This window comes from Adiantum capillus-veneris, chromosome 7, assembly GCF_014529385.1.
Source record: "Adiantum capillus-veneris isolate H3 chromosome 7, ASM1452938v2, whole genome shotgun sequence".
NCBI lineage: Eukaryota > Viridiplantae > Streptophyta > Polypodiopsida > Polypodiales > Pteridaceae > Adiantum > Adiantum capillus-veneris.
The window spans coordinates 58,798,352-58,814,692 of NC_140937.1; the positions used below are offsets into that span (position 1 = coordinate 58,798,352).

The window sequence follows — 16,341 nt, forward strand, 5'->3', positions numbered from 1 at the left end:
GAACAGGCCAAAAACTGACCTCGCAGTGCATAGTTGTCACTTTTTTGCATCATTCGCACACCTGGCACTCAGCTTTTTTCCAATAATGCATCTCGCCACCTCGTGAAGTGGCCCCAAAAAGTGGTCCTAATGATGACCTTTCTGCATAACTCTCACAAGAAAACACCCACGTTGTGTCCGTCCTCATCCGCGTGCAAATATTGACCTCGTTCGCCCTCCTGACGCCACTAGATGCCATCTGACGCACCTGCTTGCCTCATGTCGTCGGCCCGCGGATAGCTTCCTCGAGAAGTTTTAAGCGCTACCAACTCCTCATTATTGTAGAAAAAACACACTGGTACTGGTAATAGTGAAAATCGATGCACTATGTACATGTTGTCCTACCTGTACACATGTGGGCCCCACGTAACCACCTGGCTAAAGAAAATGGGCAATCCTTTATTCGATGCACCATGCATGTGTATGTACATATGCGCAATCCCTTGCTCCAAAAAACTCCTGACAACGCTTGTACCTATTTTGGTTGGATTGTTCAAGATTTCCTAATCTTTATCGCAAATTTCCTTGCAAAAAAAAGGCAAATATGTCTAAAAATAATGAAGCAATTCATCTCTGAAGCCTACAATTTAAAATTATGATTTTAGCATCTTGTATCGATACACAATCAGTCTTCTTATGAAAAGCTACAATTTATTAAATCTCACAGTATTTTTGGAAAATGAAGGGCATTTAGGGAATTTATGACAAAATAGTGGGTACTCTCTCTCTCTCTCTCTCTCTCTCTCTCTCTCTCTCTCTCTCTCTCTCTCTCTCTCTCACACACACACACACACACACACACACACACACACATATGCGCTCGACAACAACTTGTGTTTCTCTGCGAAGAGAGGAGCAGATGGCGCTCGTAGACAAGGCCATTATGTATCATGCAATAGAAGAAACAATTTCGAAGGGGTAGTAGTATTGTCAGGCAAGGTGCAGAGGAGCATGCAAGGGGTAGTAGTATGGTCAGGCAAGGTGCAGAGGAGCATGCAGAGGGAACCGATGTGTAGACACGCAAGGGGAAGATGATGGCGATAGGCAAAGAAGCTTTCCGTGTGAAATTCCCAAGGAGGATGCGATTGTAGGGGTCTTCATAGATTCGGGTTGATAAAACGAGTAGAGCGAGTAGCTAGCGTAGAGAGGCTCACTCTTGGCCATCAAACAAGCTTCATTTTAGTGCTTTCAATGATTTCTTATGTTCAAGCACCAAATTGTACAAGTAATGTTAAGTTTTAGCACAAAGTCTGACCAAGTAATCACAACTCATCATTTAGTGCAACTCTCACATGAAGCTCACATGCATGTCAAATAGAGCTTCATTTAGTGCAACTCTCACATGAAGCTCACATGCATGTCAAATAGAGCTTGCCATTTTATTGCAAATGAGAATTTCAATCAAGCCAAACACTAGAAGAATGATCATAAAAAATTGTGCATTGAAGATCATTTATGCATGGAAATGATCATGATCACCTAATCATAACACACACTCAATGCCTACATAGGTGCTCTTAAACTAGCAATTATGGCATTCATTGAGAAAGGGAGAAAGAGCTTTAAAATGCACAAGAGATGTCCGACCCAACTCATGATAAATTAATCTTCCATAGAGGAATTTCATAATATGCTACCATGTCAACCCTCTTTGGCCAATCATCACACGTTCAGATGTTAGTGCTATGAAATCCTTTTGCACACGCATTAAAATGCATACTCACATACCAAGCACAAGTAATAAAGCACTCTCTCGTGATGATTACACTCATTTGTGTCATTGATCAATATTTATGCACGGGAGCTCAATAGTTAGTGAATGAAAGTATCTTACATTCAAAATAAGCACTTAAGCACACAATTACCTCCTCACATAATTTTCTAGCCAATCATCTAACTCTCGCCGTTTTTTTTTTTTGAGGAAAGGGGTGGGAACAAGCCCCAAATTCTTTATATATCTTTTCTTATTTTAATTTAATTTTTTTTCGATGCAGTATGTGTAGACAACAAACAGCGAGTAGCAAAGGCTGTAGAGTCTGTGTGCGTGAGCAAGGAGAACTGGAAGAAGGCAAGGCCGGTTTGGGGAATGGGGCCAACCTGTGCTGTGTTGAGGTGTTCGTGTGTGTGTGTGTGTGTGTGTGTGTGTGTGTGTGTGTGTGTGTGAGAGAGAGAGAGAGAGAGAGAGAGAGAGAGAGAGAGAGAGAGTATTGCGAGCCATCTTGGCGGGACCACACTGTGAGCCAATGGGTGAGGTCAGGCTCCGGATCAGGCTCCGGATCAGCAGGGCACCGTGTGTGTGAGTAGTGTGTGTGATATGCTCCATCGTTCGCGTCTGTCGCTCGTGTTGGAGCTAGGGACTTGCCGAGCACCGTGTGCGAGCCACGAAGGCTGCAAGCACACAACTAGCAGGCCTAGCAAGCTCACAGAGAGCAGGGGTGTGTCACTCACCTCCCTGCGCTTGTCGTCATGAAGGATTCCTCGCCGCGAAGAAGAGGGAGCCGCCACCGTACTGTGCTCAACTGCCTCGCCGCCACAGATGTCGTCGCAATGCTCGATCACACACACACTCTCTCCCTCAAGCACGCACACACACACACACACACACACACCTGTGAGCACACAATGGAGATGGGGATGGAGATAGGGCAAGAGCACTTCTTCTATTGCACACTGAGAGAATGAGTCAATTTTAGGTTTAGGTGACTTTTATATGAGCTTGCCCCATTCACATTTGTGCGCCCATGCTTAGCCAACTAACCCTTGCGTGTTCCAGTTAGAATGCGCCTCTCATCGGCGATCACTCTACCCTTTTCCTATTGGACGGACAAGCCCGGTGCCTGACTCTACTAAATAAATCATACGGTGTCCGGGGTAGGCGATATGGTGTCCGTGAGCCACGAGGGTTAGCATGCCCCCCTTCTTGATGTAAATTCTATCCTCGGAAGCTATTGAGTTGAAGCTTGTTATGTCCATGTTGTAGAGCATCTGGATTTGAATCTGCAAGGCAAAGTCACTGTTTCAGCAAGCCGAATTATATGGCCATAAATCATGAGGGGAATGTAAAGTACATGTGGAAATGAGTAAATGCAAGATTTATGAAATGTTAGACTGCCATTAAGGACAAATAAATCGCACTTTGAGTAAATTAATTAATCAAGATTTTTGGGCTTATGGGTGAGTCTATCAATTAGTTAGCTATGAGTAAGGTTAAACCAACTACTCTAGTACTAGCTAAGCTAAGAAGATTATCTAAATGCAAGATTCCCTAATTGTGATTTTCAGCTTTGATTAGCCAACTAGCTCTTAAAACTTTCAACAAAAGCTTGAAATGTTAACTGTAAGCGCGATGGAAGTCTTTTAAATGTCATTCATTTTTTTCTTTTTTTCTTTTTTACTTTGGTTCACAATCATTTGACGTGTGTACTTATTTTGTATGTCCGGGGCTTTTTGCTTCTCAAAGAAAAGTGTCCACACTGGGAACCTCTAGGGCTCTAGTACCATAGACAATACATGTGAGTGAAGTACCAAATCAAACCAGGATTTCTCTTCCAGCATTAGATTTTTCATTTGTGGCACTTATGTTTTTTGCTTCCATTTCCTTTGTATTCTCACTAGTGTTTTTGTTGTTTAAGTGAGCAAGCTTCTCTATGCCTTAAACATTCCTAAGGTCTCAAATACTTAGATAATTTTATCAGCTAGGCCTAGTGGTCAAGTAAATGAGTTAACCTAAAGTCACGGTCTCCTAATCTCAAGGCTCATCCATAAGATTAAACTCTAGTTCCATCAACTTAAGCAAAGACAAATTTATACATCTATAATGGCAGATAACAAACATAACTATTGCACTCAAACAAACCATGAAAAATCATTATTAGCAATTATACATATCCAACAACATAAATCATGGAAAGTAGTACACCTGGAGGTATGGAGTTTCTCATTTCGTCGAAGCAGATGTCCTCAGCCATGTAGATGGAAATCCATATAAGTCCTACCTAACACATCCAAAAAACAAGCACTATACCTCTAGGAGGCATGTCAGTGTGAAAAAATTAAAACTCCTAGAAAACAAACTCAAAACACAATCCAGACCCCTAACCTACCTATCTGTCATCCCTTTTAGAATCAAGGAAAGAGGATATTATATAAACCGGGTGGCCACCCTAAGGCTAGGCCTCTATCCTCATCATCTAGATAAACGAAATCATTTTTCGTGAGGCCATAGTCTTCATCGGTCTCTATTATTTCTTCTTCATCATCCTCTTGCCCAAGCGTGTTAATCAAGAACCTCGCGATGCGTGGATACTCATCTTGTGCAAAAGAATAAGCATGTGCCACCAGAGAAACATTTTCTACTGGGTAGGGATCACTAGTTATCCATAGACGTATCAGCCATTCTAACTCCTCAAAATTTCGCTCACGCGCAAGTCTCTCTACCAAATCCCATTCGCAAGAAGGTACAGGGTAGCAGATGTGAAACACTTGAGAAAAAGAAAAAGGGTACCTTTCATCAAAAATAGAAGCGCATGCCTCTGGTGAACTAGCCATCTCTAAGAATACAGATAGATTTGGTTAGGTCTTTAAAACATGAGTTGTTTTCGTGTGCTGATTGATGTGACATGGTGAATTTAGACTTATGTGTAGGATCTGATAGGGTGCTCTCTCGTTGCTAGTCGCTCTTGCTCTTTTACTTTTTTTCTTTTTTCTTTTTATAATCTTTTTTTGTTTGTTTGCTAGAACTAGTATAAGGCTTTATATATACATGCCCTAGGATTGGAGATTGAGAGGTCAGGGAGGAAGGTTGAGAGGGAAGCAAGTGAATGATGGATGTCAGCAAACACTCCCCCCTTCCTTGGGTAGATCATACCTTTTGGAATGATGTCGTCACCTTTTGAAACCAATTGTTCCAAGTTGTTATGGGTGAAGGCTTTAACCAATAGTTTTCGATCGCCCTATGAGTTTCATCTAGTTGCAAGGGTGGTAAGGTACTCTCCCATGATTTTATTTGCAACATTGTTGTAGGTGGTGAACCTACAAGGGAAGGTGCAAACTCTTTCTTGCTTGTATGGATATGTACAATGGTAGGTGGAGGTTGTATCGAAGCTTCTATTTGCGTATAGGAACTACATGAAGAGCAAGAAGCTTCATTTGATTTCCCTGTTCCTGAGCTAGGTGGAACAAATCATTCTTTCTTTGGTACCCAAACTAGCTCTGGAGCAGGTGTGTCGCATTCCGTGCTTTTTTCCTTTCCACGATCTTCAATTTGTTTTGGAGCCACAGGATTGAGCTCACATGGGCCCGGTGACAAGTAAGAGCACAATTTACGTGTTGGCACCCAGATTTGATCATTTCCTTCATAGTAGCCTTGGGCTTCCAACGCAACATTTCTTTACATTCCTTGGGGCGAATGGGACGTCTCTTACTAGGCTGCTGTCTTTTAGCATTGGCTATGGTTGCTAAAGAATCTTTAGGGACCCACTTGTATATATTGGGATGGTCCTTGTGTGTCTCAAGCTTTATTTCAGCTACATCAATTGAAGCTCTCAAGACTTGGGCTATGGGGACATATGGTTCAACCTCTTGGACATTCAATGTTTTGGGTTTTATTTCCTTAAGAGGCAATATCTCAGGGACTATGGCTTGCGCGGCAGGGCTAAGAGTTGGTTTCTGTGTTGTGACACCCCCTGTCCCCCAATCAATAGTGCATTTGGTGGCTATCATCCACGTGAGTCCTAGGTTTATATTACCCTCCATAGTTCCAACAGGCATGCCAAAAAGTCTCGAGCTGCAACCCCATTGTCATAACTGACAGAAGTGTGCCAGATTCCAAAAACCGCAGTTTTTTTTTGTTGACACCCTTGACTTGGATAATACTCTCAGATAGAGGTGGCTTCCCTAACTGACACCACACCCCATATGATAGCAGATTATATTTAGCACCCATGTCCAATAAGGTGTTATATAGCACTTTTCCATAGGTGTTGTTTATCTCAATAGGGTATCGTAGAGGTGTGTCAGAGTCCAACCAATCCTCGTCGATTTCAATGTGGAATGCATGTGTGACTCCAAGGTTAGCCTCTCGTTTTCGTCTTATACGTTGTTGTCGCTCCTTAGCCTCAGCTTGAGCTTGTATCTTCTTCAATTCTATTTGTGCCTTGGCTGCCTTTTTTGTATGGATGGCATGCAACTCCTCTTGGCTTAAAGGATCATAGTATCTTTTAAATTTGCTCCCATTGAGGAATCCAATGGTTTCAACTCCATCAAGAGTCTCCACACGAATGGTTCCTTGTGGGGTGATCTCACATACTCTATATGGTCCTTTTCCCGCATATTTCAACTTTTTCTTTTCGTTACCTAAGGACTTTATCACCAACATTGATATCTTTGTTCTTTAGATGACGATCAATCCATTTCTTCCTCCTATCTTTCTCCACAAGTGCATTTTGCACAGCTAATTTCCTCTCTTCATCTAGCCTTTCAAGGATATATAATCGCTCAACCAAGGGGTTACCATCCCAACCTTCTTGAGAAGCTAATCGAAGACTAGGAACAACAAACTCCGATGGCATAACTGCTTCTTGGCCATACACCATCTTGAATGGTGTGCAGTTAATGGCAACTTTATACGCGGTACGATAAGCCCATAGAGCTGATGTAAGCTTTAAATCCCAATCTGTGTGATGAGCTTTCACCGTTTTGGTTAAGATAGAGATTAAGGTCTTATTGGTGCTCTCAGCTTGGCCATTTGCTTGTGGATAATAAGGTGTGGATTTATGGTGAGCTATCATAAAGTTGGTAGTGAGTTCTTTTATTACTCCATTTATAAAATAAGTACCATTGTCATTCACAATCTCAAAGGGACAACCAAATCTTATAATAATGTTCTCCCTTTAAATCCCAATCTGTGTGATGAGCTTTCACCGTTTTGGTTAAGATAGAGATTAAGGTCTTATTGGTGCTCTCAGCTTGGCCATTTGCTTGTGGATAATAAGGTGTGGATTTATGGTGAGCTATCATAAAGTTGGTAGTGAGTTCTTTTATTACTCCATTTATAAAATAAGTACCATTGTCATTCACAATCTCAAAGGGACAACCAAATCTTGTAATAATGTTCTCAAAGAGAAACTTGGCAGTTGACCTTGCATCGGCCTTACGTGTCGCCCTGGCTTCCGGCCACTTTGTCACATAGTCAGTGGCAACGATAATATATCGAGATTGAGTGCTACGAGCTGCCAGACTAATTGGGCCTACATAGTCCAAACCCCATTTTTCAAATGGTTGAGTCACTTTAACAAGATGTTAGGGCATCCTATCCTTTTGTTGTGTGATCTTGTAACATTGGCATTCATCACATCCTTTTGCAAAAAGTGATGCATCCTTAAATAAGGTTGGCCACCAATAGCCTGATTGCAACACTTTTCTAGCTGTTAGTTCCCCTGAGAAATGTCCTCCGGCTATACCCATGAGGGCTTCTTGCAGTATGTATAAATACTCATCCTCACAGGCACAACGTCTAAGAATATCATCCTTCCCTAGCCTGTAGAGAGTTCCCGCAATGAGAGAGTAAGGTTCACATTCTTTTAACAGTTTTTGAGCTATGTCTTTACGAAGCTCTTTGGGTGGAAAACCATTAACTAGAAAGTTCACAATCTTCTCAGGTATGGTTTCGACTAGGAATAGAGAAGTATCAGGAAATTATCGACTCCAGTAGGGGCTTCACCATTGGGTATGCAAGACAAATGATGAGCCATGACATGTCTTTTACCAGGTCTCACCACAACGATAAAATCAAACTCAAGGAGAATTAGCAACCATCGTGTAATTCTTCCCGTGGAACAAGGTTTATTTACTAGATACAACAAGGCTTGATGATCAACATAGAACACAAACTTGTTGGCCAGAACGTAGTAGCAAAATTTTTTCACTGCATAAATCATACCTAAACCTTCTCTCTATGTAGTGGTGTAGTTCCTTTCCGTATCATTCAACTAACGACTTGCAAAGCTAATGGGGTAGTCCAGTTTATGTTCTTCTGGTTGAGCTAGAACACACCCAATAGCAAAGTTCGATGCATCAATATGCATATGAAAAATTACATTCCAATCGGGCACTCGTATAATAGGAGCACTAGTCAAGGTCTTTTTCAATGACTCATAAGCATGTTCACACTCCGCAGTCCATTGGAACTCAATAAGAAGCTTGTACAAAGGACGAGCTATCTCGGCAAAGTTTAAAATAAATCGTCGGTAATAACCAACATGGCCCATGAACCTTTGAACTCCTTTATAATTTGTAGGTGGTGGCAATTCAGCAATGGCTTTAACTTTTCCCTCATCTGTGGAAATCCCATTTTTGGACACTATATGCCCTAAAATGACTCCATGTTTAACCCAAAATTAGCATTTGAAAGGGTTTAAGGAGATGCGATACAATCTACACTTCTCAAACACTTTTCGTAAGCATGATAGATGTTCTTTCCAAGAGGAATAAACACAAAGGTCATCTAAGAAAGCTTCACAAAACTCTCTCAAATATTATCTAAAAGCAGTGTTTATTAATCTTTGAAAGGTAGCCGGGGCATTGGTTAAGCCAAAAGCCATAACACGAAATGCGAACACTCCAAATTCGGTTATAAAGGTTGTTTTAGCTTGGTCCTCCAGCGCAATTGTGATTTGATTGTAGCCAGAGTACCCATCTAAAAAGCTATAAGCTTCCTTCCCTGCAACTCTTTCAAGCACATGTTCCGAATATGGCAAGGGGTAATGGTCCCTCCTAGTGGTGGCATTGACCTTCTTGAGATCTACGCACACTCTGAGTTTTCCATTCTTTTTTGGCACAATCACTATTGGAGACACCCATTCTGAGTGCTCAATAGGGTATATGAATCCGCATTCCACAAGCTTTTCAATCTCTTCTTGAACGATCTTTGCATATTTAGGATTCATTGGGTAGGGTCGTTGCTGAACTGGTTTAGCCATGCTATTCATGGGGATTGTGTGCTGCACCACGGAAGGTGGAACACCTTTCATATCATGATATGTCCAAGCAAATATATCCCTGAATTCCTTGAGAAGTTCTTTAAGTACACACTCCTCAGTCGCTGTCAGATCTTGGGCAATGAAGACAGGTTTAGACTCTTCTCCTGGGTCTGCTAACTCTATTTCCTTAACTATCGCTGGACCATCATAGACTCCATTGCTCCCATCGATAGGTTTTCTTTGAGCCTTTGTATACACAACCTTACGTTCCTCTGTGGTATAGGATTTGAAATGTTCAGGTGTGCAGGGTGCAAGTCTGTGGGGTCCTGTTGTTCTGTGGACTGTGATTTAACTTCTGATTCCTTTTGTTGTTGAGCTAACTCTCGATTTTGTCGTCTCCTTACGTGACGGCTCAACCTTGGCTTCTCTGTAGCCTCTAGTTGTGCGATGTCAATGGGTTGTGGACTACACCACATAACGCTTTGAAGGCATTCACCCCAGTTATCTACCAACTTTCGATGAGCATCACATGCCCCTATATAATAAAGCCATTCTGCGGTAGATTTATTTTCATTTATTCTAGCACGCACATTTGCTCGATATCGTCGCCTCTTATATCTCTTACTCTTTTTGTTTAATTCTCGATTACGGTCGATTTCTAGTGAAGACTCACTAGATGAATCACTACTTGTGTCTTCTGCTCCTTTGGATAGATTATCATCTAGGTTACCACTGGGCCCTGAATGGTTTGTCCCCACATTTTCACTAAGATTTAACTCAGATTCTTCGTCCTCAGAGTCAATTTCAACTGATGATTTTGACTCCAAATCGTGTGGGCTATAGTCTTGTGAGGCGCTACTGGTTTCCATGCCAATCAAACTTTCATCTTGTAGATCATCAGAAGCTATATGCATTGCTTCTAGCATGTTTAAGGGTACAAGTGGTGGTATTTCATCCCCCTCAAGTGTTACCCAGGTCGTCCCCCTATTTCCCCAAGTGTCTATGGTTGCTCCTAGGTGGACCCAATCCACATTGTCCGACTCAGTCATCCCAGGTAGTACATCCATACAAGGAGAATCTTCCCCAACATCATTGTCCGCTTTACACATGTAACAATACTGCAATGGGGCCAAGTGAACTGTGGTGTCAGATCTTCGGTCTGCTCCTCATCAGGCTGTGGTTGCATGGCCATCAATTGCTTTGCTTTCGGCATGGCAAGACTGAATAAAGCTTCTTCAAGCGAAAACCCGAATGCTCCGCGCTGCTGCATGTGTACTGAACTTTTGTTGCATGTATGATTATACTCGCTGCACCATGCACACATATCTCCACCCAGTATCCTTGAAGTGCTACGAAACTTCTTTTCAGCACACTCCCCGAAGTTATTAGTCCGGCCTAATAATTTCTTATTAAAAATTCCGACTTGGTCAGTTCCGACACAGGTACTCTTCCAACATCTACAATGTTGAATCGGATGTGCACTTTGGAACTGCCTACTTCCTCCAACCCGTGAATTATATGGGATACTATGAAAAGACCTCCTCAAATCCATGCAAACCAGCATTTTTCCTTTTCCTTTTGCTGATTCTGAATCTCCTGGCTGTAGGGGTATTACAGTTATGCAGGCTACACTTGGCCAGTCCAAATGAGGTGGCTTTCCCTGAAATTTCTTCAGCCTGAAACCATTAACTGCCTTTTCCACTCTTGTACCAAACACATCAGCTATGATGAATGTCCCTTGTCCTTTATCCTGCACAATCTGATATGGTCCCTGATATCTTAATGACAATTTACCAGGATGTGGTCCCAGCTTAGAGTTGTACAACATTACCCAATCTCCAACCTGAAAGATCTTGAACTTCACATTCTTGGTCACCCATGCTTGTCTTCTTCTTTGTATGACTTCAGTAATGTAAGAGCTTACCAACCTATCCTCCTCCAGCTGCATCAGATATTTGTTCCTGTGTAGTACTGACAACTTGGGAGACTGCTTCTCTGCTGAGACTCTTAAACTTGGTACCACAAACTCCATAGGAACCACAGCTTCCAGCCCATACACCAGCTTGAATGGTGTCATACCAGTAGTGACCTTGAAAGCTGTTCTAAAGGACCATAAGGCAGAATCCAACTTATCATCCCAATCCTTCTGATTCTCTGTCACAATCTTTTTCAAAATCCTTACCAGTGTTTTGTTGGAGCTCTCAGCCTGACCATTAGCCTGTGGATGATATGCTGTAGACTTCTTGTGCATAATCATATGTGTCCTTGTTAGCTCTGAAATTACTTCATTCAGAAAATGAGTTCCTCTGTCACTTACCAGCTCCACTGGACACCCAAACCTGGTCATAATGTTATGATAAAGAAATCTGGCCACACTTGAAGCTTTATTATCCTTCAATGCTACTGCTTCTACCCACTTAGTGCAATAATCTGTAGCCACTAAAATGTATCTGCATCCCTTCTTGGAAGTTGGTTTGACAGGTCCTACAAAGTCCAAACCCCACTTTTGAAAAGGTTCCAAAGGCAAAATAGGATGATCCCCCATCCTATCCCTGTTTGAATCAGGTTGACCTGTTTTCTGACAAATTACACATCTTTTGGCATAATCATGTGCATCCTTTAAAACTGTAGGCCACCATAATCCAGCCTGCAAAATCTTCTTCCCTGTAGTATCTCCAGAGAAATGCCCTCCTGCTGTGCCTGAATGTGCTTCCTGCAAGACTGCACTTTGCTCAAATTCTGGCACACATCTTCTTATCACTTGATCAATGCCTTTCTTATATAGTGCCCCTGCAATAACTAAATAGGGTCTGGTTTTCAGTGCAAATTTTCTTCTCTGATCAGCATTGAACTCCCTTGGTATAGTTCCATCAGTCAAAAACATCAGCAATTGATCATACCAAGACTCAGTCACAGCAGTCTGCACATCAAACAGCTGAGCATCAGGAAGTGCATCATCTACCCCAGTAGGTGCTTCACCTGTTTCAATCCTGCTTAGATAATCTGCAATTACATGCTCCTTCCCAGGAGTATGCTCAATCTGAAAGTCAAACTCCTGCAATAACAACATCCATCTTGCAAGCCTTCCAGTAAGAAGTGGCTTCTTGATCAAATACAACAAGGCCTGATGATCAACATGAAAAACTATCTTGTTCCCCAACAAGTAATGCCTGAACTTATTCAATGCATATACCATCCCTAAAGCTTCTCTTTCTGTCACAGAATAGTTTCTTTCTGCACCTGTGAGAACCCTGCTTGCATAGTACACAGGTCTGAACCATCCCTTCTCCTTCTCCTGCATCAGTACAGCTCCTATTGCTATATCCGAGGCATCAACAAACACATGAAAAGGCAATGACCAATCAGGTGGCTACAAAATTGGTGCTACTGATATCATTTTCTTCAACATCTGAAATGATTTCTGCTGAGGTTCATCCCATACAAATGCCACATCCTTCTTTGTTAATTGAGTTAATGGCAAGCATACATTAGACAAATACCTCAAATATCTGGAGTGCCACTTTGTCTGTCCAACAAACCTCATTAACTCTTTAACATTGGTAGGAACTGGTGCTGCTTGAATGGCTTCTATTTTCTTGACATCTATAGCCATTCCTGCTTCTGACACCACATGTCCTAAAAGTATTCCACTCCTCACAGCAATTACACTTTTATAAGGATTCAGAGCCATCCTGAATTGTCTGCATCTTTCAAAACAGAGCTTCAGATGTAGCAGATGTTTATCCTTCTTTCCAAACACTGAGAAATCATCCACAAAGACTCTCATAAAGTCCTGTAAGTAAGGTTCAAACACCTTATGAGCAACAAAATTAAATGAAGGTGGTCCATTGGTTAACCCAAAACTCATCACTGTGTAGGCAAAGGCTCCCCATTCAGTTATAAAAGCTGTTTTATGCTGATCCGACTCAGCAACACTAATCTGATTATAACCAGAAAATCCATCCAAAAAGCTGTACATTTCATGACCAGCTACTGCATCCAACACAGCATCACAAAATGGCATAGGAAAGGGATCAGTAATGGTTGCTGCATTCAATTTTCTATAATCCACACATACTCTTAAAGCTCCATTTTTCTTTGGCACAACCAGTATAGGAGACAACCATGATACTTCATGTACAGGTTTAATGAACCCTACTGCCAGGAGCTTATCAAGCTCCTCCTTCACCTGTTTGGCAAAGTTAGGATTCATTCTATATCTTTGCTGCACAATTGGTTTTGCACCCTCTTTCAAATTAATCCTATGCTGATGTAGTGCTGGGTCAATGCCTCTCACCTGAGAATAATCCCAAGCAAACACATCCTTATAATCAACCAATAATTGCAACAGCTGTGCCAGAAATTCCCCTTGAATGTGTGCACTCACTCTGACCATTCTTGGTTCTGCCTCTGTTCCGAAATTTAGCTCCTGAAGCTCCTCCTTTTCTACCCTGCTTGATGCCCCAAACTTCTTTTCATAAATTTTCTCAGCCATATCCCTGGCCTCCTTTTCTTCCTGCTGAATCTGTTCCTTATCAGACATAGCATATTTCTGGTCCACCAACTGTAACAGTTCCTTACCCTGCACTGTCTGTCCTGGTGCTAAACCTGTATCTGGCTCATCCTGTTTCTTACCCTGCTGTAACATGCTTTCCACATCTACTTCAAACACAGGTACAACAGTTGGATTGGCCTTCAAGAACTCTTCCTCTTGGTCATCTGTGACCTCATCAGCAAAATTAATAGTCTGAGCAAACAGTGGTTTCTCACTTAATGGAACCATCTTCCTTCCCCTCATAGGTATGGTTACTTTCTTTTTCCCTTTTTTCAATATGACAACATTTTCTCCCCAGTCTTGTCTTACTTTAGCCAATCTGAACCAAGGCCTTCCTAATAGCATTTCATATGCAGCTGCTGAGTCTGACATTCTGAGTACCACAAAATTAACAAAAAAAGATAATCCTGACACCTGAATTTCCTGTGCTTTGAGAATTCCCAAAGGTTGTACCCTAGATTGGTCTGCCATTTTCACCTGAAAAGGTGTTGGAGCCATAGCTCCCAACTCCATTCTTTTGTACACTGCCTCTGGTAAAATATTCACCCCAGAGCCTCCATCCAATAACACATCATCAAAATTTTCTCCAAGAAAGTGTACTTTAATAACTGGTACCACAAAGTCCACATCTGCTGGATCAATTCTATTTGCTGCTGCTGAATAAAACTGCCTGTCCATTGTGCCAAGTCCATTCAGGTTCTGCAGCTTTCTGAACAATCTGTCTTTGAAAGCTGGAACCAATTGCAACAACTGATCCAAAGATAATTGAAGAGGTGAGCTAATAAGTATTTCAAACCAATCCTTATCCTGTTTATTTTCCATCTCCTTACTCCCTTTATTCTGCTCTTCCTTTTCTTTTGGGTCATCCTCAATATCCACCTGCTTTGCCGGGTGTTTGGCAATCCTTTTTGTAACCTGGTCTCTTACCCCTTTTTGCTCCTTCCAATCCAAAGGTGCTTTATCCTTAGACCTAGTCACTGCTAGAACTTCAACATGATCCTCCTGCACACATTGGTTACAGTCACAAGCCCATTGATGTTCCTCTTCATTCCCTTGCTGCTCTTGTTCTTGGTCAGTATCTTGCATCTGCTTATCCTGAGAAAACACATCAAACAAGATTACATTTGCCTGAGCTGCTGGCTGATTTTGCTGCTGCTGCTGTTGCTGCTGTTGCTGATTTTCAGGTTGATTGGGCTGATTATATCTCACAATGGGCATTCCCCTTTCTTCCCTATGCTTCACCCATAAAGCACAATTGGGACCTACCCAGTGATCTGGTGCACCACAGTACACACAGGGTCTCCTATTATTATTGTTCTCCTGCTCTCTCCAAGGAGGTCTAGGAGGTCTTGCCCTCTGAAATGGTGGTCTTCCCCTAAATGGTACTGCTTGATTTGCTCCAATTTCTGGTCTTCCTCTTCCTATGTTAGGTGCTGTCTGCCCTCTATTCTTTGGATTATACCAACAGCTAGCAGTACTATGTCCATCCCTTTCACAAATGTGACAATACACTTTTTCTTTAGGTGCTACAACAGAATAACCAAACTTTTTAAGTTTGCCTACCAAATCTTGCTCAATACTCTGCTTTTGCTTAACTTTCTTCTTCTTACTGCTCTTTTTCTTCTTTCTTTTTTCTGTTTCCTCATCACTGTCTGATGGTGAGTCTGAATCTGAGTTCCCACTGGAATCTGTGTCTTCAGATGCTTCTTCTGAATCTGAGTCACTGTCTTCTTTTCCTTTTGCTTTGGTCATGCCAAGTCTCTTCTCCACCCTTGCAGCAGCAGTAACAAGGTCATCCAGACCTCCAGCAATATCAATGCTAGCTACTGCTCCCTTTAAGCTGCTTCTCAATCCTTTCAAAAAATAACCTGCTAACATTTCATTAGTGGGTCTTTCATTCCCCTGCAATCTTTCTACTAAAATTCTGAACTTCTGTGCATAGTCTTCAACCAGCATCTTATTTTGCTTAATGTCTCTGAGTTTTCTCAGGACATCAGTCGGAGTCTTCTCCTTTCTAAATCTCTGCAGAAATGCCTGCTTCAAAGCATTATAAGTAGCAAAATGTGCAATGCCATATTGGCTGAACCAACTCATGGCCTTTCCTTCCAATGTGGCAGCAAACTGTTCCATCTTTACTCCATCAGCATACATCACCTGATAGCCACTTGCCTGCCACTTAGTTTCAAACTGTGCCACATGACAGTCAGCATCTTCCTTACTCCCTGCTCTAAACTTGGCTGCCTTGACCTTTGGGTTGGGTGGTGGTTGAGCCATTGGAATGGGTTGTGGTGGTCTCCTAGGTCTTTGCCTGGTAGCACCCTGAAGTGGGTCAAACTGGATCCTTCTCCTGGTGGTTCTTCTTGCCAGGAATAAAGCTCCAATAAATTGCCTCACTCTCTCTTCTCCTGCTGCTCCTGATCCTACCCCTCCTTGGTCTACAGGTTGCTGCCCCTGAGCATCGGGTGATTGCTGATTGTCATGATCATAGTTAAATGGATCAATGTTTCCAGCCTGTGCTTGAGCCCTTGTGTAGTACACTCTTCCTACTCTCCTGTCTCCCTCTGACATGCATCATTACTTGAAAATAAACGTTAACCCAGCGGATCGCCAAATGTGTTGTGGGTTAGGTCAACACATGAACATCATACACAGCAATAATAACCATCTACTCCACCATACTTCATTAACAACAATTCAGACACAGTAAACATGACTACTCTAAATATCAGAGTAAGCAGAAAATACACTGAATAGTTGTTGCACTGCACC

General features: G+C 42.0%; 1 protein-coding gene across 1 annotated transcript; it reads right to left on the minus strand.

Moving 5' to 3' along the window:
- Positions 1–10,208: 10,208 nt before the first annotated feature.
- LOC147453924 (uncharacterized) lies at positions 10,209–14,658 on the minus strand. Its single transcript, XM_086516984.1, has 4 exons — positions 12,832–14,658; positions 11,779–11,937; positions 10,633–10,860; positions 10,209–10,292 (listed from the first exon to the last, which is right to left on the minus strand). The coding sequence occupies exons 1-4, from the start codon at positions 14,656–14,658 to the stop codon at positions 10,209–10,211; spliced, it is 2,298 nt and encodes a 765-aa protein (XP_086373110.1).
- Positions 14,659–16,341: the final 1,683 nt, after the last annotated feature.

Coding starts and splice junctions, on each gene's coding strand:
- LOC147453924 (XM_086516984.1), bottom strand. CDS start 14,658: ATGCAAGATACTGACCAAGAACAAGAGCAGCAAGGGAATGAAGAGGAA. Junction 11,938..12,831: donor TTAATTTTGTTGCTCATAAG/GTGTTTGAACCT, acceptor TTTGATGTGCAG/ACTGCTGTGACTGAGTCTTG. Junction 10,861..11,778: donor ATAAGAAAGGCATTGATCAA/GTGATAAGAAGA, acceptor AAGATCTTTCAG/GTTGGAGATTGGGTAATGTT.